Source organism: Sorex araneus, chromosome 4 (genome assembly GCF_027595985.1).
Source record: "Sorex araneus isolate mSorAra2 chromosome 4, mSorAra2.pri, whole genome shotgun sequence".
NCBI classification, from domain to species: domain Eukaryota; kingdom Metazoa; phylum Chordata; class Mammalia; order Eulipotyphla; family Soricidae; genus Sorex; species Sorex araneus.
The window spans coordinates 36,455,582-36,483,502 of NC_073305.1; the positions used below are offsets into that span (position 1 = coordinate 36,455,582).

The window sequence follows — 27,921 nt, forward strand, 5'->3', positions numbered from 1 at the left end:
TAATACATGTAAAACGTAATGAATATAAATGTATTAGTACCTTTCTAAACCAAGCAACATTACAGCCAAATAGAGAAAAACCCCATTTAAACAAGATAGAAAACTATCTTCTACATATAAACAGCATACAATATAGGAAAACCATTGGCAGTTTCTGGCTAACCATAACAAGAAAATGAAATTCATATAATAATATGGGAAAGGCAAAACTTATTTTCAGTTACAATCGACATTATTTACATTTTAAAAAGTAAAAAAAAAAGAATTATTAAAGGTTTGGATATGGTAACTCTTCTTAGAAGAGAAATATGATATTTCTGGGTAAAAAGACTTAAAATTTTTTAATTCACTGAAGAAAAATATTTTTAAATAGCTGAAAAAATATTATTAAAACAAATGAAGGTCAGGTAGAGATAATACAAGGCTTCAGGTGCTTGTCTTGAATCCTGCATGGCTTGAATCCCTGGTGCCACACATGATTCCCCCAAGTCCCACTTACTCCTGACCACAGAGCCAATAGATCCCCAGCACTGCTGGGTGTGGTTCAGGTTCTTCCAAAATAACAGTGGATTAAAAAAGATATTTCTCTGCTGTGTTATAGAGAGACCAGTGGGACATATATGAAGAGATTTTGTTGTCAGCACACAGGCAGCCCTTGATTCTGCCCTCTCCCTCCCCAGCGAGAAAACAGTTTCTTCAGAATCTCCACTAGTGAAAGAAACATAGTTGGGAGCTGAAACTGTGACTCAGCAGCAGGCCCATGCCTGGCATGGGCCAGGCCCTGCGTGCCACCCAGGGCACCACCAAAAAATGGGGGAGAAGGCTGGAAGGGCTCAGTGCTAAGGGCCCGGAGCTGTGAGTTCAGCCCCTGCTACCTTGCACAGACACTAGCTGAGGAGGTAGACACTCTGCACTCAGAGCCCCTCGGCACCACAGCAGCATATGTGGTTTGTGGCATGCCACAGCCAGCTATGTACAAGCACCGAAGCTCAAGGGTGCCACCCCCAGCAGCACCACAACCATGTGCGAGAAACCCCTCGTCATCACGACTACAGCAGAGGGCAGGGAAGGGCAAAATAAGGTGAAAGACAGTGTGTCCTAGACTTGCCAAGGAGAAAAGAAGAATCACTGCTGTCATGGCAGAAATATTTCCAAAGCCAGACCACAGAAATACAGAACAGCAGCGCTGACCTTACCAACCCTGGTTCAATTCCCGGCACCACATAGGGTCCTCCAGCATCTCCGGGAGGAATCCCTGAGGACAGAGCCAGGGGTGAGCCCTGAATACTACCAGGTGTGGCCCAAAAATAAAACCAAAGAAAAAAATCTTAAGAAATATTTCCAAAATGCTGTTGCCTGGATGGAATGACCTGAGAAAAGGGTATGACATCCTGTTGTATCTACCTGACTGTGTCTGAGACCAGAGGCCTTAGAGAGCAATTCCTCCAGCACAGCTGAACTCACCTGCATTTAGTATTCATTTATGGACTGTCTTCAGTTAACATTTGTCAAAAATGTTTCCAGTTCTTTTTAAGGAATTAATTCTGAGTTAACATAGATAAATCTGAAGTCACCATTTATGTAACACTTGATTTTCCCGTCAGTGAGACCAGCACCTACATCGGAGTGGGACTTCTCATCCCCACACTCGAGAGACCCTTTGTCCTTGCAGTCAGTCTGGAGCACAGAGCCAGGCACACTGTCTGGGAGAGCAAATTAGACCTGAGTTTCTACGGTTCCTGCCTCCTGAAACAGATAGCATGATGGCAGGAGGCAGAGGAAATACATCGGGGACTAGAGAGACGACACAGGGATAAAGGGACGACACAGGACGACACAGGGATGTCGTGTGCCTTGCACACAACAGACCCAGCTTCAGTCCCCAGTACCACATGTGGTCTCCTGAACCCCCTCCCTGACCACAGAGCTGGGAGTTAGTCCTGAGTACAGCAGGGTATGAGCTCTCAAAAAAAGAAGGATTTTGGACCAAATATGACAGACAGCCTCTACGGTACCATCCAGCCTCCAGGTTTACTTTGCACTGGAGAAATGAGAATTGGAGCCTTCCAGTTTCAAGTTGCTTTGGCAGCAATGTATCAGAGTCGCCACCATTGCCTCCCCCATCAGTGGCCCAACTGAAAGGAGTCAGCTCCCAGAACTCCCATGCCCATTGGCAGAGACAGTGGAGTGCTTGTGAGGGTGAGAACAGAGTAATAGGGATTGCTGGACACACATGTGTCCCCACTCCACATGCACATGAACAATTCGTAGGTGTCAGCCTGGAGAGTAAAGTTTAAGCCCACTGATCTCTAGAGCATTTGCTGTCTGTGTTTTGTCGGGCCCGTCAGTTGTGGTTTTGGGACTCTCGCCCCACCTATGTGCTCATCTCATCAGAAATGTGATTCTGAGGGTATAGAACCTCTTTAGAAATAGCCATCTGAGCAGGGCCTCTCAATCAAGTCTGAGGAACCCTACAAAATAGTAACCCATTGTACCTGTGAGCTTCTAGTTATACTCTCCACCATTGAGAGTCGCGGCTTGGTGGAGCTGTTGTGATCAAGACTGTGTAGAACCTGTATACAAGACTCTTATATGGGGTATAAGAGCAAACTCTCAGACCAGTGGAATAGAACTGAGAGCCCACAGACAGATCACAGGTATATAGACAGCTAATCGGGTCGGGCATTTGCCTTGCACACGGCCGACCTGGGTTCAATTCCTTCATCCCTCTCAGAGCCCAGCAAGCTACTAAGAGTATCCCGCCCGCACGGCAGAGCCTGGCAAGCTACCCGTGGTGTATTCGATATACCAAAAACAGTAACAAGTCTCACAATGGAGACGTTACTGGTGCCCGCTTGAGCAAATCGATGAACAATGGGAAGACAGTACTACAAAGCTAATCTTCCACAAAGGAACAAGTGGGGTAAGGAATAGTGGATATGAAAAGCCTCTTCAACAAATGATACTGGAAAAACTGGTAAAAAACATGGTTTTTTTAAAAAAAACCATGGTTTTTTTGTGCCATGCACAAAAGTCAATTCAAAATGGATTAAAAACCTTGGCATCAGACATCAATCCCTAAGTTATATCAAGAAAAGCATAGGCAGAACCCTTCATGACATTAAATCCAGAGGCATTTTCAATGACTTAATGCCCATGGCCAATTAGAGGGAAGCGAAGAGAGTCAAGAGGGGCTGCATCAGATGAAGATGCTTCTGCCCCACTAAAGAAATGAGGACTAGAACAAAAGACTCCCCACAGACATGGGAAGAGTATTTGCCACATGATAAAAAGATTAATACCTAAGATATATAAAGCACTTGTAAAAAAATTTTTTTTTAAAAAAGACATCAAAAAATGGGGAAGGGGTCCAGAGAGATAGTACAGGAGGTAGAGTACTTGCCTTGCATGTGACAGACCCAGTTTTGATCCCCCGAACCCCATATGCTCCGCTAGGATTGAAAGTGATCTCTGAGCACAGATCCAGGAGTAAGCCCTGAGCACCACTGGGTGTGGCCCAGAAACAATAAAAAGAAAAAAATTGGGAAGAGATGAGCAGAAATTTCCTTAAAGACATAAAGATGCACAAAGAATATATGAAAAAAACCGTTCTCCATCACTTACCACCAGGGAAACGCAAATCAGTACAGTAGATCACGTCACATCAGTGAGATTGGCACACATCAGAAAGAACCCAACCCCCCCCCAAAAAAAAAAAGTGTTAGCGTGAATATGAGGGGAAAGAATGGATTCCTCATCCACTGTGGTGGAAATGTCAACTGGTTCGGCCTTTTTGGAAAATGGGCATATCACAGAAAACTTAGAATTGAGCTTCTGTACGACCGAGCAATCCCACTTTGGGGAATCTATCCCAAGGGCTCAAAAACTATTCAGAAAAGATATTTCCACACCAACATTTGTTCTAGCACTACACAAGATAAACAAAATCTGGAAACAACCCAAATATTCCAAATAACCCGAAGATGAATGAGTAAAGAAACTGGTACATATACACAATAGAATACTACTCAGCTGTGGGAAAAGATGAGGCCATGTGATTTGTCACTCTGGGTGGAACTGGAGGATATTGTGCTGAGTGAAAGAGAGCAGGGGAGTGACAGACACAGAACGATCACACTCATACGTGGGGTGTGAAGGAGCATAGTAAGGGAATAACAAATGGCCAAAGATACCAGACCCTGAGATTAAGAGCTACAGAATGGAACTTTGGGTGGGGAGATGGGTTAGAGGGTGGGGGTGGCGGGTTAAGGGAGCGATCCTGAGACAATGGTGGATGGACGCAAACACACTAGTGGAGGCTGTAGTGTTGAGCTGTTGTATACATGAAAGCCTGTATCATTTCATGCCTACAACATTAAACCCTGTATTAACAGCCACCTAAAATAAAATAATAAGTCGGAGGAAAAGTAGTAGTGATTTGACCCTTGTCCCAGATTTTGGGGATGATTTAAGAGCTTCTGAAATAGACTTCTCTGCCTAGGTTTCTGAAAACTGGGCCTTGATTTGATTGCACACCACGCTGGAGAGCTGTAGCAGTATGGGATCCTCTAAGATAACTTCCAAGAGCACAGAGGCCATCTCCTGAGGAAGTAGTGGTTGACATTATAGTACAGAAGCTCAGGGTAATCAGCACAAGCTCAGTGATTCTTCAGATGAGTGCCAGGCCCCTGCCTGCCACTGTTGACAGTGACATGTGGCTCCTTCCCTTGAAATCCCTGTCACCGGTGACCCCCTTGATAAAGATGGATCTGTCGTTTCTGTGTTGGGAACTCTGCTGTGCTGCTCTTCATTGCCTCCTCTCCCGCCCTCGGTAAAGAAGAAACACAATAGGAAAAGACAGTGGAGACAAATTGTTCTTTTATTAGGCTTATCTTGATGGTGCTAAAATGAAGTGTTTCCATCCACTCGTTCTGGCATGGCCAGCATTCTGGGGCTGAGGAATGGTTTTGTCTCTTCCTTGAGGTTCCTTATGATACAGGTTCCACTCCCCTAAAGGGAAAGTTGTGCCCATGCCCAGGGCCCACGAGAGAACTTATACCTTACCTGGTGCCCTCTGCCCTGATGTGCTCCGATGAACTTGCCTTCCTTGCCTTGCCTATTATGTTGAATGAAGTGGTCATCTTTTCAAGGGGGAAGAGTGGGGAAAAAACCTGGCCAGAGCAATAGTGCAGCAGGTAGCATGCTTACCTTGCATGCAGGTAGCCAGGATTTAATCTCTATGTGTTCCCCTGAGCACCACTAGGAGTGCAGGAGTTCCCCTGAGTGCAGAGCCAGGAGTAACCCCTGAACACCACCAGGGTATGGCCCCAAAACCAACAAACAAAAAAAGTGCAAAAAGAAATAAGCCAGTTGAAAGTGGGATTGATCATATAAAGTAAAAGTATGCATTTTCTATTTTATTTTTAAATTAAGGTTTAAATTCCTAGGAGTAAACGAATAAACAGGATGATTAATGAGCCTCTGGAACCCAGCCTGGCTGGCCGGGGGAGGTGGGATCTGTCAGACAGAGTTAGCAGGGAGCCTAACTAGTGACCCTAACTTTGGGTTCCTCCTGTCCAGTAAGCAGCACCCAGAACAGGAAGTCCCATGGTTATTGTATTCCAGGGTGCTTTGAAGTTTTCTCTTGAATTTATGATCCTGCAGCTTCTCTTCCAACCTGACAATAATTTTTTTTTCTTTTTCCTCAGGGTGACCAGAGGCAGGTCATTCCCATCCCAAGTGTATGTATATTTATCCACTTTTATTTAAACATTCATAGACTCTTGTGGCTTTGGGCCTACTGATGTGAAAGACTTCTTGAATGTGCTTGCTTATGTTGAATTTTGTCATGTGGCATGAACTGCTCTATTCTGTTTAAAGAAGAAGGATGAAAATGTGAGCAGGCAGCTCCCTTTCTCGGAAACAGCAGGGCCACCCACATCTATTCACCAGATTCTCAGCTTGCCCTTAGTCTCCCCCCCACACACACACACCTTATTTTTTCTCAATGTGAAGCCACAGCACTCTAGAAAGAAAAGCATTTGTCAGGGGAAGATCTGGACTGGAGAAAATGAGCTTTTTCCCCCACAAATCTAGACTCTAGAGTCTGATGAGATTTGGGGGGAAGATTCTTAGTATAATGTAGCATGATATAAGGTCAGTAGGCTGCCAACAGTCTCCCCCCATGAGGCTGTTCAGGCCTTAAGAATGTTTAAACTGTCTTAACAAAAAGACAAGATAACTTGCATCTCTAAGTCATCATGTCTGGAAAGGCAGTTCCAGTAGGGCTGATTCAGGGTCCCTCCGGAGACCACCTGGCTCCAGTAATTAAGACTTGGGGTCCCTTGTAAATATGAACCCACCTAGCAAGGCACCAGGTCACCTGAAGAGAAGAGTCCTGTCCTCCAGATCAGAGGAGACCTGGTTAGTGTCTGGGTCCCTGCGGGGTGATGCACTGCCCACCCAGAAACTCAGACTTGAGCTGAGCCCCCAAACCAGGCCCCAGGACCCCCTGAGAGCTCTCAGTCCTGAGGCTGAAAGGTGGCTTTGCGGCTCTGGATACACAGAGCACTTTCCACTGAGGCCCTCACATCTGAATCTTACTTCTCCTCTCTTTATCATATACACAGTTTGCAGTTTTTATGTGAAGCTCTGGTCTTCAGATGTTTCACTACATGTATAATTTTTAAAAACTATGCAGGATTAAAGTGGGAAGAACATAAAACCCTGAGTTAGTCCCTCTCTCAATAATGACCATATAGCACAGCGGTTGGGCATTCGCCTTTCATGAGGCCGACCCGAGTTCGATTCCTTCGCCCCTCTCAGAGAGCCCGGCAAGCTACCTAGAGTATCGAGCCCGCGCAGGAGAGCCTGGCAAGCTACCCGTGCTTATTGGATATGCCAAAACCAGTAACAATAAGTCTCAATGAGAGACGTTACTGGTGCCCACTTGAACAAATCGATGAACAATGGGATGACAGTGCTATGTTTCCTTCCAGAAATCTTCTAAAAAGCCCAAAGCATATTGATACAAATGAGAATTTTACAATATGATTTTTTGCCTTAATAAGGAGGCGGGGGGGGGCAACAGAGTGATAGTACAGTGGGTAGGGTGCTTGCCTTGCGTGCGGCCAGCCCATGTCACATCCCTGACATCACATACGGTGCCCCAAGGCCCACCAGGAGTGGTCCCTGAGCAGCACCATATGGGGGGCCCAAAACAAGCAGAAAAACATTAAAGGACCAGGGATCTCTAGCACCACATGTGGCCCCCAAACCCTGCCAGGAGTGATTCCTGAGCACAATCAAGTGGGGCCTGGAAATTATTTTAAAAGTTACTTCCCAAATATGAGTCCACAGAGACCAGCCTCGCCAAGGATGGGCCTTTGCCTTGTCCCCTCCTGACCTTCTCAGGCTTCTGCACAGGGCACTGCCGGACTCCAGTGACAGTCTGTGTGATGCTCCTTCCCTAGCTGCGGATGCTCTTGGGAAGCACCTTCACTGAAGGATGCGCTTGTGGGTCTGGTGGTTAGAGCCAGATTATTCTCCGGGAGCCTAATTTATGCTCCCATTAGGATTGCTCTTAATGGGATTGCCCATTACACTCTTCCCAGAAGTGTCCAGTAGCTAATGTTTCTCATTTTTGCTGAAAGTGAAGAATGATGTCAGTTTATGCCTTTGATTTACATTCATTTCTTTATGGGGAATATGAACATGTTTTCACATGTGTATTTCTCTCCCTGGTCTTTCTCTTCCCCATTCATTTCTTCTAATTTTTGTGTTGTGTTATCTTTTTAAATTTCAAGGTAATTAGTGTTTTTCCCCCAAATTAACATCTGCTATTTGGCCTTGTTTATAATTATTTTTATTTTGCCTTTTTGTGTTTTGTTTTGGAACCCCACCTGGCTATATTTAAAACATGTTCCTCGCTCTGTGCTCAAGAATCACTCCTGGTGAGGCTCAGTGGACCATGGGAAGTGCTGAGGATCGAACCCAGATTGGCTGCATGCAAGGCAAGGGCCTTAACCCTTGTATTAACTCTTAGGCCCCAATCATTTTTAAATAATAAGGAGCATTATGTTATATAGGCAAATGCACTTATCTTTTATGACATCTGAATTTTGTGTCAGTACAGTAAAGATCTCCATTTTGTGTGGAGATCATTCCAAACTGCAATCCATATTTTCTCCCGATTTTTAGTAGTTTCATCATAACACTTAAATCTTTGATCCATCTGGAATTTATGTTGATGCAAGGCTGAGGTCATGTTTTACTTCTTTTTCCAAGCAGCAAGTCAGTTGAATAATCCATCTGTGTACACCTAATGGAAAAGACATCTTTATCTGAATTTGATGCGTAACATTCTTCTTAGTGAGAGATGTCTCCCACTCTGAGCTGAGGTTTGGGGCCTTCCCTGCATCTTACTGGGAAGTGTTATATGAACTAGGTATTGATAGGTAAGAAAGAAACAAAGACAAAGGTTTTTTGGGTGGCCATGGCTGGAGGTGAGCATTCCAGTGCTTTGGCCCAGAAGGAATGTCATTGAGACAGTGATTTTGACCTTTGAGATGGTCAAAGGCCTGATGTCATTTCCGACCCAGCCCCTGCTTGATTGACACCTGACACTGATGCCCTAAAGCAGCTTGCCAGTAGAGCTGAGCCACAGAAACACGGAAAAGGGAAAACAGAAATTGTTTTCTAACAGTTATTTTTCTGTGCCTTTTTTGCCTAAACTTACTACTTTTTAAATTCATTTATTTTTGGGTTTTCAGGCCACACCCTGAGGTGATGGTGGGCTATTCCTGGCCCTCTCTGCTCAGGAGTGACCCCTGGTGGTGCTGGGAATCAAACCATGGTCGGTCCCATGCAAGGCAAGAGCCTCACCCCTGTGCTATCGCTCTGCCCATTTAGGAGCGATAGTAATTAGTAGTAATGTACTTTCCCCAGTCAGAACCTTTTGAGGAATGTATTATCATATATCAGACATAGTTAAAGTCATTCTGGAGCTTTCTTTGCTCCTGTAGGAGGCTCTGAGCTCTCTGCCCAGAACTCAGAGTCTTGGGGAAGCCCAATGTGCTGCCCTGGGCCTGAGAACTCTCAAGTAGAATAGACGTAGATGATGTACCACATCGCTTGATGTTTGTGAGGAGATAGGGGACAGTCCTCTGAAGGTGAGACCTTTGAGTCACTTCTTCGGGGCTGCCATTTCACCACCAGGGACAGAGAATCTCACTCAGCTCTTTCGGGGGCAGAGCCAGAATGCATTAAGCATTTCCAAGCCATCAGTGGCCAGCCTCCGCCACGTCCCCCTTTTTATCACACACACACATAAAACACACTTCCTCCACTCATCCAGCCGTGACCTCCACGTACTTTGGAACAAGTCATTTTGTAAGAAAATTACTATCTGTACTTATCTATATTCCTCTTGCATCTTTTATTTCTGGAGCTTTGCAAAGGCCTGAGAGAAAAATCTGCTTCAGGACAGTTTTACCGTTAATGATTCCAAAATCACCTACACAGGTTGATGGAAGGAACAAAAGCACCATTGCAGTTACTCACAGGCTCTAGGGCTACAAATGTCCAGGAGCATTCTTAGCAGAAATCTCCAGAATATTATTGATTTAAAGCCACACTCTCCAAAGCTGTGTGCATTTGGGAAATGGACTCAGGATTAATGGGACCCTCACCCATGGCACTGCAACCTGGCTTCATTCTCTGAAGTACAAATGCCAAATCAGTAGCTTGCTGAGGGCCAGGAAGATGGTGCAAAGGGCTGGAGCACACATATGGCATGCAGATGTCCAAATTCCATCCCCAGCACCACATTGGCCCTTCAAGCCCCACACAGGAGTAGCCCCCAGCATGGCTGACTGTGGCCCCAAAACAACAACTGATACTACTAATAGCTTACTTAATATGAGTCTCATCCTTCTCCTTTTCTTAGAATAGTAAGTACAATGAGCTGCTTTCCTTACCATTAACTCAGAGGGAACCTGTGAAGTCTAAGTGAAACCAGCTAAGAAAGGAATGTTTTATTCCTCAGGTTCTGATAATAACTGAGCCACTGTTGACAAATCCACAGTGAATTCAGATATGCTAGGGAATTCATTTCTAGATCCTTCTTTTCCAGGCTAGCAAATACAAAAAGGTGTTACTTGATAAATGAGTGAAGAAGTGAATGGACAGACACAACCCAAACCAGAAGGGATATATCTGTGAGAAAGAACAGAGGGCATGAAAGAGAAATCATAACAGTGTTAGTGTCTATATTCTTTAAATGGAGCGCATGCTTTTATTATATATCTGTGGAATAGAAATTAGATCAGATTTTATTCTAGTCACAGGCATGTTTTTCCTCAGCATAAGCCCAAACAACAAAAATAACTCACATCTTCCCTATTGTGTTTACATCAAGATCTCACTGGGCCCTGCCCACCGAGACACTTTCTGAGACCAAACTTCCTCTCACACTGTTAACTTCTTTACTAAGCTGCTTGCTCACTGACTTAGAATGAAGGGCCGAGTCCTTCTGGGGGCTCCAGGTCCAAGGCATGCACCCCTCTTCCCAGTGCCCCTAGGAGTTCCTGCCCGTGAGCTTTCAGTGAAGCCTGGCATGGAGGCACTTAGGACTTTTTCTTCTGGGTGAGGTCAGAGAGAATTCAAGATGCCAGCGCCCAGGAGAGCTGCGCTGTCAGACACACATGGGTCCCCGCACTTGCCTCCCGTCCCCGGCCAGCACCTCCCTCCAGGACTGCCACCACTCTGGCATGTTCACCTGACTTGCTGACCGTCAGGCTTATATTCCCTAAAGTCCAAAATGGACCCTAGAGCCCGACTAACATTGAGTTGAAACAGAATAAACAAACAAAAAAAGGGAAGAGCTGTTCCAAAGGGCTATTTTAACAAATTTCATCCCCAGCCCACACTTCTTTCAAAAGTAAATTGCCAATACTTTCGTTGCTATGGACAGATTTTTTGGCATGTTTTGTTTTGTACCAAGTATTGAACAGAGCTTGACCTTCATCCAGGATAGAAAATTAACCTTGGACATTGAATACCAATGTGCCACTAAGAAAACAAAAATGCCTCCAATTACATTGAGTGTGGCAGCTCCCAAAGAAAGTAATACTATAAATCAGGGGTTCCCAAACTTACTTGGTTTACCATCCCCTTTTAAGAAGAAAAATCACTCAGTATCCCCTGGAAATCTGCCTTCTTTAAACAAGCTAACAGAGCACCAGGATTGCATCCACGCTACTGCACCCCCCAGCCCCTACTCAGTTCCCTTGGGGAAGCACTGCTCTGAAACAAAAAGATACCTAGTATTTTTTATTCTTTATGACGTCTTTGTCACAAGATTAGAGTCAGTATTTTTAAAAACATAAACGAATCTTCCAGTTAGCAAAACGTGTGGGTGAAAGTATAACTTCCACAAAGAACCCAAGGGGTAAAAATGCCCCACTCACTAAATAGTACATCCAGGTGAGGCAGGCCAAGGCACTTCCTGATACCCACCAGCATTATATCTGCTCCCTGGTATTGGATGGAGGTAACTTTGGGTTCCATTTTGCTAGCAAGTCCATATCTCTTTTCAAGATTTTTTTTTAAATTTTGGACACTGAAAATTATTACAGTTCTGATATGGCTCTAAATATAATTATGTGCCATGGTGAATTTCAGATAAAATATGACCCCAGGAAATCGGCTTGCGTAGAGTAGCTATTATAATTAAGCATTCATTTTTGTGTCATCCGTTTCAATAATAATATTCACCACCATATGTGTGCTAGGCGGATTTTTACTATAATTCCAACTGATGAGAATAGCCTTAAATGATTATCCCAACATACAAATGAGAAAGTGGCAGCCTATTTTCAAACCCAGATTTGTCTGGCCCCAAAGCCTAGACCCTCATAGTAGCCTTTCATGGTGTTTGGTAAAACTTCAGTTGCAAATTACTTATTCCTATTGTTTTCTATAAAATTTCATTTTATGCTTTACCAGGCACTTATGTATTCAGTTGTATTAATAATGGCATGAGAGAATACTTTAATAAGGAAATTGTCTGCCTTTTACATCAAAGTAATAATGCTGTTTTTTTCCCCCCATTAGCCACCAGCTAAGTATCTCCTTCCAGAGGTGACAGTGCTTGACTATGGAAAGAAATGTGTGGTCATCGATTTAGATGAAACGTTGGTGCACAGTTCATTCAAGGTAAATCAACAAAAAAAAAGATAACAGTGATATTTGTGATTTGGTCAATTGTATTGAAAGGAAAAAATGAAAAAGAGGAAAGCTTATAGTTGATAGTTTGAGTTCACCATTAACAAAGAGATCACAAAACAGCTCTTACTAACCTAGGTGAACTTTAACTAAGGTAGTTGAATATTAACAACTTTTGTTTGGGGCAGAAATACGGGCTTCAAGCATCACTGAGACTCATTCCCTCTGAGATCCAAGGCTTCCCACATTCCAACCCTTGCAAAAGTCCTTTTCCAGTGGCACAGAGCCTTCAGTGCTCCAAGACCCCGGGCTGCTGCTGTGTATTTGTGAAGGTGACTGAAGTGCTCCATGTTTAATTGAGTGGGGATGAGAGAAGCGGTGTTTTACTGCTAAAAACTGTCAAAGAACTCGTTAGCCTGGAATTCTTCCCAGACAGACCAGCTTTTGGAAGATGCCCAATTCTGACGACGACTTCTGGAGTTAGAGCATCGGAACAGATTCAGCTATTTATTTTGACCCTGATTCAGCCATTGATTCACAACCCGCACTGGCCGAGGGTTTTTATAGACATGGCAGCTGAGTGAGTCGCCACCAGCCTGACGCCCCATCCTGCAGGATGTGGCACAGCGGCGATGGGAAGATGAGCCTCGGTCAAGCTTTGATGACCTTCGCCCCAGCCATCACCCCCCCCAGCGTCAGAGCAAAGTGTCCGCACTACCTGAGGAGTTCTGAACAGGGACAGCTGTGACAATACCATGAGTTGACTCACCATTTTTCCACTGTTTGGAATGGAATCAGTTGAAAGAAGCAAAAGGACAAGGTCTGGGGAGAGAATTGGCGGTCCGTGTCACAGAGGCAGGTGTTGAGGGCGTTGGCGGTATTTTCCTTAAATGGTTTCTGTGGGTCCGTGCTGCGTCACTCAACTCAGGCTGGCCAGTTGCTCCACACTCCCGTCTCCACGGCTCTCTGCTCGTTTGTGGATGGCTCCGTGGGAAGTGGAAGAGCCCTGAAATCTGCCAGAAGATCTTTCTGCCCTGTGCCTGCTCCTCACTGGGCAGATGCCTTCCTTGACAGGGCAAGTCTGCGAGTCCTTTGGGAGAGACGCATACTGACTCTGGCAGGGAGAAATGGCCATGGAGGTGTGCCAGGAGTCCCTTGTTCCCCAGCTCCTCGAGTGCCCAGTCAGGACTGGCTCCACGAATGACAGCACCGGGGCCTCTCTCCCCCAAGCTCGTTGGAACAGGGGTCATTTGCTGACACCATGTCAGCAGCTTCCTGCCAGGCCAGGCACGTGGGCCCTGCTGGCCCAAGGTTTCTTTCAAGCTTCCCAGCCTGAAAGCCAGTGCCTTAGCCACCCCCACGGTCTCCAGGACCTTCTCAGAGGTCAGTGAACAGTGGGTAACACAGCATCTCCTCCTTCCGGCTCTCTCAGCCTGCCTGCGTTTGCATGGATGCATGGCCTTTGGTGCGCTGAGCACCTCCAAGCCCTCTGAGCATTTAAAACACCAGGAGCCTCGCTCTGAGGTGTTAAGGCTGCACATGCAGCACTCAGGCTTGTGATCCCAGGCTGAGAACTCTGGAGCCGGCCCGGCTTCCTCTGTACATTTGAGATGGTGGAGGGCCAGCACTGGATCTCATCTGCAGAAGGATTTCTTGCTTTTACTATACTCGGTGGAATATGGCCTCAGAATCCAGAGCCTTGGGGGTGCTTCTTTGTTCAGCCTTTGGTTTTTAGCATAATTCTCTGTAATAGCTATGAAATGATAAAACTCAGCCTTCCAGCCATCAGCCTGAACACACCGTCCTCAGGATCCTCGGGTGCTCTCCTGTGCTTAGTGATGGCTCCACACAGATCTGCTGCATTTCTCCAGTTTACACATCGAATAAGAAGCTCAGTGCACACACACGCTGATGTACATGTGAAGGCAGACCCTGGGTCATACTCTAGCTCTCTCTGAACACCCGCATACCCCATGGTCTCAGCACCATCTGGCTGGGCTCTCCCTCCCCCTCTGACCTGCCCCAAGGCTTGCAGCCTTGTGCCATTTACTTGGGCCTACATGAGTCACTTTCTCCCTTGGTTTTTGGAATTTAATTTTGACCCTAGCCGAGTTCATCCCTGAGAGCACAGTGACTGCTGCTGATTCGTATTGAAGCGTCAGGCACTGTTGGCACCCAGCAAAGTGCTAGTTGGAATACCCTGGCATTTGCAGGTGTGCTAGGGATTGAGAGGCCTGCAGGATGGGCCAACTGTCCTCATCAACCTGGCCAGGAGACAGGGCCGGAAGTCACAGGTCCTCAGGCCTAGACCGACTGAGCCCTGGTCCCATGGCTGTGCAAAAATGGACGAATGGTGGCACACGGAAGGAGCCTGTCCTGCCGAGCAGCCCCACGCAGGGCAGCCTGCTCTGTGGGTCCGGGTACAGCTTGTTCTCTCCCCAGTGCGCTGTGCGCCAGGGCCGCTGGGCTCTTGTCTCTTCCCCTGGCGACCGGCAGTGGTTCCCTATCGCCTGTGATAAAACAGACCGGCCACTGAAGGTCTTAACAGTATTCAAAACAAAGTAACGTGCGGACTGAAGTGGCTCAGTGCTAGAGCACTTGGCTTTCCTGTGTGAGGCCCCCTGCTTCCATCCCCAGCGTCACTCAAAGCAAAATAATGTGCATTCCTGCTTGTACTTGCTTTACAAACATCATTCTCCTGAGCTGGGTTTTTTTTTCCAATTTCCAAACTGGTGGAGGCAGGCATTTTTCTTGCTAAAATTCCCAATTTGTTGTTGTTGTTGTTGTTTCAGACGTATTAATTATAGCTCCTTTTCTTTCTAGCCTATTAGTAATGCTGATTTTATTGTTCCGGTTGAAATCGATGGAACTATACATCAGGTAAGAAATCAAAATGAAATCCAAGTTTCAGTTAGCTTTCTGTTGTTTTGTTGGTTTGGGGTTTTTTTCTCTCTCTCTTTTTTTTTTTTTTTTTGGTTGGGGGGACCTTACCTGATGGAATCAGGGCATCTCCTAGCTCTGCCCTGGGACTCACTCAAACGGTGCTCAAGGTATCATGCAGTGCTGGGAATTGAGCCCAGGCATCTCACATGCAAAGCAGTACTCAGTCCACTGAACTATCTTCCCAGCTCTCAACAATCCCTTTTAAACAATGACATTTCTTGAGAACTTTTATTTTGAAATTCCTCTATCAGTAGCGATTTTATTACTGAATCAAAATGGAAACAGCCCTTGTAAGAAAAAAAAGATACAGGGTCTGGAGCAGTAGTACAGCAGGTACAGCAATTGCCTTGCACAAGGCCAACCTTGATTTAACCCTCAGCACTCCCTATGGTTCCCCGAGCCCTGCCAGGAATGATCCTTGAGCACAGAGCCAGGAGGAAGCCCTGAGCACCGCCTGGTGTGGCCCAAAAACCAAATGGGGGCCGGAAAGCATACAGTGGTTCTGGGGGATGGAGAGATAATCCAGAGATAGGGTGCTTGCCTTGCATATGGCAGACTCGGGTTCCATTTCTAGTACTCCACATAGTCCCCCTAATCCCTGCCAGGAGTGATCCCTGAGCACAGAGCCAGATGTAAGCCCTGAGCACTGCCAGGTGTGGCCCAAACACAAACCAAAAAGGATTCAGTGGTTCTCTGCCCTTTTTTACTCGGATGAATTTACTTTATACTGAGTTTATAAAAAAAAAAAAAACTAGACTTTGTGTTAGATGTGGTTGCAAGTCCAAATGGTTCTTTGATTTGATGCAGATGTCTCAAGGTTTCCAGGTCCCCCTGTGACCTTGCTTGATGGTCTGGTTAACTTCCTCATGTAATTGCTTTCAGCTCCTCTCCGAGCAGGCAACAGGAAAATGCCACAATTCACCCACTCATAGTGGATTCTGAGGAAGGGTATCCATGTCCAGTCCAGCCACTCCAGGCTGATCTTGTTTCTACATGTCCTCCTGTGACTCTTTAGGAATAAGCCAGTTCAAAAAAGACAGAGAAAATGGTGTGAGTTTGGGAATCAGCAAGCAGTTTTAAATAAAAATGCCCTGGGCATGTGACATTGGGTCAGAGTGTTTTTAATTGTCTGCATGAAGCTTCCCTAGAAAGAGCTTCACTTACGAACATACTGGCAAACCTGGAGGTTGAAGAGCGGAGAGTTTTGGTTAGGTCCTCCACAGGAATATCTCCCCATCTTCCTTGTCAGCCCCAGGGTCCTAAATGGAGAGTCTCTGGCCTGATGTGTTTATAGCCCAGGAAGGAAAATCTTGTTTTGGTGCTTGGGCTATAACAGAATGTCTTTCTCTAGTGATATCGCTTGTTCTTTGGCCTGAGCATAAGCTATGGGAGCTGCCAGGTTTTGGGGAGACAGATAGTCCAGCTACCCATATTCCAGAGGAGGAACCTGAGGCTCAGAAAACCTTGTCTGTGGTTCAGGGTCATACAATGGGAAGGGTCATAAAATGGGATTTCTAGCCTCCTACGCCCTGGCCCAGGGCTCTTTCCCCTTGACTTAAGTCCCTCCATTGCCTGCCCTGGCTTTCTCACCTGTTCTCCAGGTCCCACCTGGAAGTCGTCCCTGGGAAAGGCAGCTGCCTCAGGTCTCCCCGCTCCTTGCTTTCCAGAGCCATCAGGGAGCTGAAATGGCAGGCACTCAGTCACTAAACATTTGCAAAAGCATCAGCGGGACTAACTCAGGATCCGAGAAGCAGTTTGTGCATTTATTATCTGGGCCTGTGTTACAGAGTAATGAGATCCAGGGAAGGCTCCCCCTGGCCTGGCAAGGACTAGGAGAAAAACTTCATCCTTCCTACCATGTGCCTGAGCTTGATCCTCAGGGCCCGGCCTGCGAGCCCATGCTTGCAGGAACAGCCTCGGTTCCCCTCCAGAGCTGACCATAGGCACCCCAAGACTGGGATCAGAAACTCTCCTGAAGGAAGGAGACCCCAGGTGCCAAGAGGAGGACCAAGGCCCTGGCGAAGGCCGTGGCCTCGTTCAAGTAATCCAGGATAGGCTGTGCAGGTCCCGATGGGCCTATTCTCGGTTACTTGCACGGGGACGCGGGCCTGGACGCCGGCATCCTGGCCCAGGACACTCCCCTCTGCTGGAGACAGCAGCGCCAGAATTCTGAGTCCCTCTTCTCCCCTTGGTGTAGAGCTAAGCTCGCCCTCTGAGCACTGTTCCCAGGCGGCCAAGGATTGCAAGCCACACCTGTCCCCAGGCGAGCAGAGCGGGGACCTCAGCCACAGGCCCTGCCCTCAGCTCCTCAGCCACGCTGGCAACCTCCTGCTGCCAGTCCTGCCCCCTGCCCCTCATCACAGCTTCGGCCACAGCTCTTCCACCCGCCCAGGCTCTGTAGGATTCCTCTGAATTCCCTGTGTGTGCCGCAGAGCCCCCCACTTTCCCTCCCATCCCCACTCCACTCGCAGGGTATCCAGTCCCCCTCCCTCGCCCACCCTGACCCACCTGCAGAGAATCCAGCTGGCTTCGTCTGGCACTCAGGGCACCCATAAGCTCTCCTGACCTGCCTTTCACCTGCCTCTCCTCCCGCTCCCCATCTCTTACTATCTCCACCTTCTGCAGCCCTTGTCTAACTCCCCCCCTATGTCAGGCCAGTTCTCAAGCTTCTGCTGTTTCCTCTGCCTGGAAGCACAACTTTGTCTACCTGGTGAACTCCTGTTCACCCTTCAAAACCCAGGGCAAATGTTCCCATCTGATTACCTACCTCGAAAGGGGCCTTGCCTCCTCATTGATAATAAGTTGACTGTCCTTAACAGACCTGGCTTCTTTTCAGCATCATCCGGCCTATTTATTTGTACATGGTCTTGTCTGCATCTGTCCTAGACTGTGAGCATTTCAAGGGCCAGGCCTGTGTTTCCTTCATCTTCGTAGCTGTTTTCAGGCTGAGCCCAGAGCTGGGACTCGGTGGATAAGAATTCAATTTTAACAAGCAAGATTTATTTTAGGGAAGTGGCTGATTTCAAGTGGAATTTATTCAAGTTTTAATTAGGTCTTCCCTCCCCCTCCCCACCTCCTCCCTCACCAGCCTTGACTTCCTTCCCCTCTCCCGTTTCCCCACCGTGGTTCCGACAGCGCAGTCGGGAGCTCTGAGCCCGGTTTCTGGGCCCCACGTCCCCTCGAGTATCTGCTCTGTCTGGCCCAGGCACAGTCCAGCAGAACGATTCTCACACTCCTGGGCAGGCCCAGCACTCCCGTGCAAGGGCACAGATTCAGCCCAACCTCCACGAGCAGCACCTCGGCCCTGAGCCTGACCGGGAGTGCTGGTGGAGAAACGGGTGAACCGCCGCCGTCATCTCATGCACGCACAGCACGCCCCTTCCTCTCCCTCCTTCTGGAGACCCCCCAGCCCCTTTCCGTCACGCCCCAGGCCCCTGAGGGAGCTTCTGCACCGCCTCACACCTGGAGCACACCTGAACAGGCCCCCTGGCCTCACACAGAGGGGCTCTGCCTCTCCCCCGCCCCACCCCACAGGCTGGGTCCACCAGAGAGGGCAGGCACACATCTGGAATTCTTCCTCCCGTGGCTTTCGGCCACAGCTGTGACTGACCGGGTGCTGTTTCCTGCCACTGCAGGTGTATGTGCTGAAGCGGCCACACGTGGACGAGTTCCTCCAGAGGATGGGGCAGCTCTTTGAGTGTGTGCTCTTCACTGCCAGCTTGGCCAAGGTGAGCCCTGTCCCCGCGTGGGGCCCAGACACCCTTCTCTGTGCAGCAGCCCCCGTTAAGGTGGAGGGAGCTGTTTCTGTGGCGACCGGTTCGCCCCTGAGATGGGTGGGTGCACGGCGCTTGCCCGATAGGCTTTGGAGTTACCATGGTGACGGGGGCACGTAGAACAAGTGCTCCGTGAAGTCGCAGCCTACACAAACCAGGAAACCACCGGCGCGTCCATCATAGCAGAGAAGGGCCGGGCAGTCCAATACCGGAGTGCGAGCCCCGCGCCCTGGGGCTGTGTCTGCAGAGGTGGTGGGCTGGAGAAGCGCCCTCCCCCCAGGCCTCCCCCCAGACCCCTTTAGGCACTGCTGAGAAGCCTCTGAAGCCCCTGCTGGGGGCTCAGACTCGCCCCTCCACTTCTCTCACCTCGCTTTCCCCTCTAGCCCGTGGGAGCCATCAGGCGAGGCTTCACTGAGCGCCGGCCCGCTGGCCCTCAAAGACTCAGGCTGCCCCGGCCGCTCCTGCATGTGCTGTGCAGACAGTGTCGGGGGAGGCTGCTCCCTCCCGGGGGTCACTGTGATTATCAGAGATGGTCAAACAGCGACATCCTGCACGGTGATCTGGGCCCTCTGTCTTTACTGGCTCGGAAGAGAGCGAGCAGGTCCTTAGCATGCCCCAGTGGTCAGGCTTGGCCCGGCCCCGGTGTGCAGAGTGCCTGGTTCAGAACACAGACAGGGCGACGCCCCTCCTCAGAGCAGGGCCAGGCTCTGATGAAGACGGTCACGCTCCTTTGTTGGTGACACCATCCATGTCTCCGTGGGCTCCTCAGGGACCTTGCATGGCCCAGAAATGAGTTTGGCAGGGCCCAGGTTAGCCATCTGCCTCTCCAGTCCTGCTCCAGAGACCTACCCCGCATCCTGTACCCTGCTCACTCCCCTGTTCTTGCGCATTGGACGCTGCTTAGAGTATCTCTGGCACAGTGCTCTGCTGGCCTGTGCACTCGGGGTTCCGCCATCTCCCGGCTGTGGCCAGCACAAGGGGACGCGCCCTCCTGCTCTCTGTTCTGCCAGGATCGTCCGCAGGCCTTCAGGCCAGAGCTCACGGGGAGGGAGTGAATGCAGAATCTGGGCCTCCCCCTCTCGTTCTGCGAAGAGAGCGTGGCCTCCGGGAGAACAGCGCTCCCCGAGGTGCTCCTTTCAGACGAATGATACCGAGACTAATCTCGTCTATTGTTTTTATGATCCTCCCGGCTCTAGCCTGCCAGGCTGCGGAGCCCGCAGTGGTAACCAGAGCAATACCAGACAGCGGGATTGCACCGGTGTTGGTGATGGAGAGTTGTTTTTACATTTGCAAAATTGAAAACACTATTTCTTGGCCTCACCCCAGCCTGCGCTTAAACGTCCCCGTTGGTTTTCTCTCCCCCGCGCTGCTCCCACCTGCCCCTCCATCTGTCTCTCCAGCCCTTCTCTGGTCGCGCCGCCTGCCTGGCCCAGTCGAGTCGGTCCCGCCTTCCAGCTTCACTCCTCCCTAATGTACAAGTCCTGCACACAGGTGGGCTCGCCCCAGTTCCGTGCTCTGGACTCAGCCGGTGCCAGTGGTGCACCGGGTGCCACGAGGACCCTAAGCCGGGAGAGCCGTATAATATCTAGTTTCATCTAGTGTCAGCCTGGTTTCCTTGTGCATTTACCCCCTCCGTTTGTCCACGTGTTTGCTCAGCCCCGACTGTGGCCAGGCACAAGGATACAGCAGAGAACTACCATGAGGAAAGCGGCGACCTTGTGCCGTTTCCTTCCTGCTCTGTCAGCTCTTAGAGTTGGAGCCCTCAGCCCCACGTATCCCACAAAAGGTGTATTCCCGGGGCCGGGAGGTAGCCTAGCCTCCGCCTGGCTCCTGTTTGATTCCCGGCACCACCGGGCTCCCCCCCCCCCCCCCGCCACGTACCACCCAGTGGCCTGAGTATACTGGGCACTGAGGAGCCTGCTGTTGCAGAACCACTGGGAATCACCAGTGGGTGCCCCCACCCCCACCTGGGTCCCTGGAGTACCACCTGGGAGGCCCAAAGCAAGAGATGCCAGTGAAGGTCAGTGTTGATGCGTGTGAGGGCCACTCCCGCCTTTCCCCTGCAGGCTCATCACCCTGGAACTTCACCTGTGCGGTCTGACTGCCCTCCTCGGGGGCAACCCAGCCCTGCGCTCCCGCTGTCCCCCTGGTGTCCCAGGGAGGAGAGGACTGTCCCTCTGCCCATCGCCTGACAGCCTGCCCTGCAGCCTCTGCTTTGCGCTCAGGACTGTCACGTGCTCTGCTGAGGCCCACCGACTGTCCAGGCCCGCCCTCCAGGGGGCCTCCAGGGACCCCCTCAGGCACTGCAGGGTGTCCCACCCCGGCCTACGGACTGGAACCTGGCACACTTGGGGATGAGCAATGCCCCCTTTTTTACTCCCAGCCCCAGCCGTCCGGCCCACCTGCCCCTTTTAGATGTCCTCATGGATGAAGGTTCTTCTCTCAGGGGCCTCATTGCTTCAGTACGGACTGCCGAGGGGAGCGCTCAGGACCTGAGGGAGGGCCAACTAGGACAAACCCCAATTGTGCAATGGGCCCATAAAATGGGTTCATTGACCTTGGCAGGCTGGTCTGACCTAGTTGCCCAGGGAACCTCTAGAGGGCACTGTAGCCGCATGCCCTTCGGGTCAGCGTCTGCTGCGTTCCTTCCTTCACTCATGACCCCCGTGTTCCCTGAGCTCCTGCTATGCAGCAGGCACCCTGCAGGTGCTGGGGATTGTAAAGCACATCCCACGCCCAGGCCTGTTCCTGGTGGGTGAGAGAGAATGCCAGGTGGCTGGAGAGAACGTCCCGAAAGGAAGGTTGCGGGCAGGCTGTAGAAAGGCTGCAGAGGAAGCTGGACATGACAGAAGACGAGAACGAGCAGGGGGCCGGGTCTGCAGAGGGCACGGCGGGCAGCAGGGGACAGTGGGAACCCCCGAGCGGCAAGTTCCTGCATCTACCATTTCCAGCCAAGCAGGCGGCCCCAGGGGAAGAGGGAGAACGTTGGGAGACTCAAGCAGCTGTCCCAGCCCAGTGATTACAGGGACTCAGAGGAGGGCAGGGATGCAGGTGGATTCAGCATCATGTTGGAGATGAAGCTAACAGAATTTCTGACGGTTTAGACATGAGATGTAAGAGAATTGGGGCATTCCAGGGTGTGCTGCGTCCTCGGGAGGAGTCCTGCTGCGTGCCCAGTGATCTGAAGCCTGTTTCCAGTAGAGGCCGGTCCTTAGGGCTCAACCCAGCTCAGGCCAGCAGCCACCAGGGCCATACCTGGGCCTGCCAGCTGGGTTCAGGGACCCCCCCAAAGCTCTATCCAGCATGTGGCCTGGCCGTTCTAGGGGGCCACCAGGGCTACACCAGCAGTGCTGGGCAGGGAAGGAGGAACCCTTGGTGTGTGCAGGGGCACGCTCAGTCTCAAGGGTGCCACGACTCTCGGGTGTCATCTCCCAGGCCTCAAACTACCCCCTTTCTGGGGAAGAATCTAGTTCTTGCCCAGGAGACCCGGGTTTCTGGGGTTTCTGGGACCCTTCCAGAGCCCAGCCTTCACATCCACACTCGCTTTCCACTCTGCAGTATGCAGACCCTGTGGCTGACCTGCTCGATCGCTGGGGCGTGTTCCGGGCCCGACTCTTCCGAGAGTCATGTGTTTTCCATCGCGGGAATTACGTGAAGGACCTGAGTCGCCTTGGTCGGGAGCTGAGCAAAGTGATCATCGTGGACAATTCTCCTGCCTCCTACATCTTCCACCCTGAGAATGCCGTAAGTAGCCCCCAAGAGAAGCAACCCGGGGCCCCGTCTGAGCCAGGTCTGGCCTGGCAGGTACGACTTGGGCAAGGACCTCCAGGCGCCAGAGCAAGACGGCTTGACCCTCTCCCTGGAGTATCCCAACTCTGCCGCACTGTGGGGCGCTCCCCAAGTTACACAGCCTCAGAGAGCGTCGTGTGGGCTGCCAGCCTCATGGAAAGGAGCATTCTGTGGGGCCGTGTGTGAGAAGGTCATAGGACACGGCTCCTCGCTTGGCCAGCCTCTGCGTAGGAGCTCACGTGTGTCGTCTCTGGAAAGGGTTCTGTCTACCTCTAAACTGGTGCTGCCTGGCCCCCCTTCCCCCTTCCTAGCCCCACTGGACTCAGAAGGCCTGAGTGGCCTCTTGAGCATGAGTCCTTGCTTAGGCACGGATGAATCGAACCCTTTGATTAGGTGTACAGGGAAGGCTGCCAGGCTTTATACTACCTTGTGGTGTGCTTTAAGAATGTCCTTGCTGGGGCTGGGGCAATAGCACAGTGGGTAGGGCGTTTGCCTTGCACGCTGCCAACCCGGGTTCAGTTCCCAGCATCCCATATAGTCCCCCAAGCACCACCAGGAGTAATTCCTGAGTGCGTGAGCCAGGAGTAACCCCTGAGCATCGCCAGGTGTGTCCCTAAAAGCCAAAAAAAAAGAAAAATAGAATGTCCGGGGCTGGAGTGATAGCACAGCAGGTAGGGCGTTTGCCTTGCACGCAGCCGACCCTGGTTCGGATCCCAGCATCCCATATGGTCCCCTGAGCACCGCCAGGAGTGATTCCTGAGTGCAGAGCCAGGAGTAACCCCTGTGCATCGCCGGGTGTGACCTAAGAAAAAAAAAATAGAATGTCCTTGCCCAGGGTTGTGGCTTGCAGCTCTGCACTTGCCTGGGTTCAATCCCTAGCACCGCATAGAAGATAAAGGAACCAGAGTGATAGTATAGTAGATACGGCGCTTGTCTTGAAACCTGGGTTCGATCCCTGACATCCTGTAGGGTCCCCCGAGCACCACAAGGACTAATTCCTGTGTCCCTCCCCCCGCAAAAAAAAAAAAAAAGATAAAAGTGTATGGAGAGAATGTTTCCTTCACACACCGCCCCCTGCCCTCTGCGTACAGACAGTTTTCAGAGCAAGAGAGAGGCTCCTGCTGCGCCCTCCGCCCCTGGAGAGGCTTAGCCAGGCCAGCAGGTGAGGGCTGGTCCCCATGTGGCCCCAGCTCTCAGCTCAGTGCTCTCTCCCTGCCCTTTCTCACACCCTCCACCTCCACACAAACCAAAACCCATTTGAGGCCCAGCATGAGTTGTGAATTCTGTTGCTCTTTTTATACTGAAAATGAGTTCAAATTAGATTCAGTTACTGTGTAGACATTATATGAGTAAATCATCCAATTCGATTACATCTCAGTTTGTTTATTTTAATGAGCTCATCAAATTCAAAATAATACAGCTTATATAATGTGGCTAATAAGACTTACTTAACTTCATCACAATTCCATGATCACATTTGAGGAGACTAATCGTTTTTTTTAATATTTTCTCATATCCTTACTTCATTCATATTTTCCCTGTCATTACCAAATGTTTTATGTTTGGATTGTTTTTTAATCAGAATCCAAATAAGTGGGGCTTTGGTTACAATGTGTATTTTAATTCTTTTATATTCTTCATACTTTTTCCTCCCCTCTTCCTTTTCCTTCCATGCCTTTTATTTGTTATAAAACCCTGGTTATTGCCCTGGGGAATTTGATGAGCTGCCACCTCGTGGTGCTGTGTAATGTTTTTCTAGCCACCATATTTCCATAAATAAGTGGTTAGATCATAGCTACTTGGTGAGATTTGGGTTCTTTTTTTTTTCTTCTTTTCAATTTCAACATCACAGATGGCCTAGCATATAAAACCTTGTGTGTAAGGTACTGCATAATGTAGGGGTATATAATACCAGACAGTCCCACTACTAACGATTTTAAGTTGAACTTTGGAATCAGGTATGGTTAGCCTGATTTATCCTTTTTTTTTTTATTATTTTGGGTCACACCTAGTAATGCTCAGGAATTACTCATGGTGGACTTTGGGGGAGCATGTGGGATGCTGTGGAGTGAACCCATGTTGGCTATGTGCAAGGCAAGCACCCAACCCACTGTGCTATCACTCTGGCCCCCAGATTCACCCATCATGAAATTCCCCATCAACCTCTCACCTCAAAATTGGTGCAGCTGTTGATGATCATTGCCTACACCAAGTATTTCATTAGGAATTGCAAAACAGTGATTTCTTAATTATAGCATTCTTTCTGCATGTGTTGACTGGAATTTCCTTTAAAAGAAAGAAATTTCCCTTGTCAACTGCTTCATCATCCTGAAATATATTCTGAGTGTTTGAGTAGGGAAGACACCTTTTGTCTCTTTTTCTAGATTCTCAGTGTTCTGAGCAATGAGTTGGTGTTCTGGCTGCCTCCAAAAGTAACCAATAAATTTTTAAGTATCATTATAAATTAATGGGGTTTTTTTTATTGTTACCATTTAAGCCATTTATTATTCTTTTATATGCTTAAATGTTCACCTTTGGCCAGTGGACACTTAGCTCTTCACAAAACGGTAATTTTGGTAGCTTCCTGTTTTTTGCTATAAGATGTTCCAGGCTTATCTTGTCCATCTCTGGCTTCAGCCTGGAATCAGTCCTTTTTTTTTTTTTTTAATGGAACTTTTTTCTTTTTTCCTGTTCGTGGAAATGGCATGTAGAAACCACAGCCTTTATGGGTTCTTCTTTCTACTGGGCTGACCTAGCCCTTTCTACTCTTCTTAGAATTAAAACTAATCGTGAATTCATATTGGTCTTTCCAAATCCATTGTCAAGGTATCAGCATTCAGGGCTGGAAATACAGTTCAACAAACTAAGCATGTGTCCTTTGCATGCAGGAAGCCTGAGTTTGAGTCCTAGCACCTCATGGTTCCCCAAGTACCCCTAGAAGTAACCACCAACCCCCAAGCACAAAGTTGGTATAGCCCCTGACCACCACCAGGTAGAATCCAGAACACAAAACAAGGTCACAGAACCTTTTTTTTTCTTTTTGAGTCATACCTGGCGATGCACAGGGGCTATTCCTGGCTCTTCACTCAGGAATTACTCCTGCGGTGCTCGGGGGACCATATGGGATGCTGGGAATCGAACCCAGGTCAGCCACATGCAAGGCAAACACCCTACCGGCTGTGCTATTGCTCCAGCCTGGTCACAGAATATTTTTATTTGTATTTTTGAAACTCTTGATTCCTATTATATTTAAATGGGTTGGAGCGATAGCACAGCGGGTAGGGTGTTTGCCTTGCACGTGGCCGACCCAGGTTTGATTCTTCTGCCCTTCTTAGAGCCCAGCAAGCTACTGAGAGTATCTCGCCCACATGGCAGAGCCTGGCAAGCTACTCATGATATATTCGACATGCCAAAAACAGTAACAGCAAGTCTCACAACGGAGACGTTACTGGTGCCCGCTCGAGCAAATCGATTAGCAACGGGATAACAGTGATACAGTGATATTTAAATATATTTGTATACTTGGGGGCGGGGAGCCTGTGACGTTCAGGGCTTATTCCTGGCTCTGTGCTCGAGGACCATATGTAGTTCTAAGAATTGGATCAAACCCAGGTCAGCCACATGCAAGGCAAGCACTTTACCTGCTATGTACAATCTCTGGCCCCAGCGCTGCTATTTCAAAACTCTAAAATATATACTGTAGATTAAATCAAACAGGGGCCAGAGAGATTTTACACTGGGAAGATTTTTGCCTTGCACACAGCCAACCAGGGTTTGATCCCCAGCACCACATTGTGTCCCCAAATCCCACCAGGAGTGATTCTTGAGCACCATGTGGCCCAAAAATCAAAAATTAATTTCTCAAAGTAGCAGTGCTAGGGCTGGATACGTGGCTCAGGAGAGAGCACTTGCATGTGTATGCAGCCCCCAGTTAGCCACCCAATACCACACCACACACAGAAACTGTAGTCTACTACTGTTGCTAGTAATAAGACAACTTACTTTAGGGATTTTTGAGTGCAGATAGAGTGCTGTGTTTTTAAATCCCTTGAAGTCACTCTCTGATTTATATCACCAACTTTACACTTGTGTTTAGTTCTTGCCTTTCTTTGAATGGTTTGATTTTAATTATGTAACACATTGGCATGGTTCCAACACCAAAACTATTAACCAAGATCAATTTAGAAAAGTCTTGTGTCCAAGCAGTGCTTTGGAGGCCCAAGGGCCATTGCCATAAATACGAGGCCGGCCTGGCCAGAGCATTCATTGCCTCGGCCTGCCCAGGAGCAGACCCAGCAGTGCTGCCAGGGTGGGGCTCAGGGAGGTGCTGGGGTTCAAACTCAGTCCCTCTGCATTCCCAGCTTGTGTCTTTGACTGCTGACTAGTCCCTGGCCCCTAAAGTCCTTTCTTACATCTCCCTCATTCCTTCCCCCTTCTTGTGGTAGTCGTTGTTCTAACTTTGCCTTGGTGGTTGTTGATTTAAAAAAAAAGAAAAAGAAAAAGAAGAAGAAGAAGAAGAAGAAGAAAACATGTAATGAATCATTTCTAAGTTCCCTTCAGATTTTTTTAAAAGATTAAAAATAATTTTTAGGGCTGGAGCGATAGCACAGCAGGTAGGGCGTTTGCCTTGCACATGGCCAACCCAGGTTCAGTTCCCAGCATCCCATCTGGTCCCCCGAGCACTGCCAGGAGTAATTCCTGAGTGCATGAGCCAGGAGTGACCCCTGTGCGTTGCCGGGTGTGACCCAAAAAGCGAAAAGTAAATAAATAAATACATATTTTTAAAATATATTTTAAAGTTTTTTGTTCTTCCCCAGATTTCTTTTCAAATCTCTTGGTACCCCTCTATCTAAAACTAGAAAATCTTGATCTTGCTTAGGGCTTCCTAATGTCTTAAAGTTTTACTTCTGCCCTTTTAGCTGACCGTTCTCCACCACCATAGGGCCTGACATTGACCCCAAGTGCCTCGAAGCCCTCCTCCTCCCTATACGGAGTTTCCCCGGCGTCAGAAACAGTCGCCTCTGGCTTGAGTACACGGAGATGTCAGAAGCTGGTTCTCTACCAGGGGAAAGAGGTTTATGAAATCCGCAAGTAGCACATACTTAGTGTCCTGCACCCAGGCCCCAATTTTCCTGTAGTTCGGAAAGTGAAACAGGCAAATATATTATAAACAAGTATTCAGGCTTCCTCA

The 27,921-nt window shown here is 48.9% G+C and overlaps 1 protein-coding gene across 2 annotated transcripts in view; it reads left to right on the plus strand.

Annotated features, from left to right (window-relative positions):
• CTDSPL (CTD small phosphatase like) overlaps positions 1-27,921 on the plus strand; it is a 127,503-nt gene that overhangs the window by 95,537 nt on the left and 4,045 nt on the right. The window contains exons 3-7 of one of the 2 annotated variants that reach the window (XM_055135296.1): positions 5,709-5,741; positions 12,115-12,216; positions 15,049-15,105; positions 18,804-18,896; positions 22,500-22,685. In XM_055135296.1, coding sequence (XP_054991271.1) covers positions 5,709-5,741; positions 12,115-12,216; positions 15,049-15,105; positions 18,804-18,896; positions 22,500-22,685 — 471 coding nt within the window. The remainder of the gene's footprint in view (positions 1-5,708; positions 5,742-12,114; positions 12,217-15,048; positions 15,106-18,803; positions 18,897-22,499; positions 22,686-27,921) is intronic. The other variant, XM_055135297.1, reaches the window with a different exon arrangement.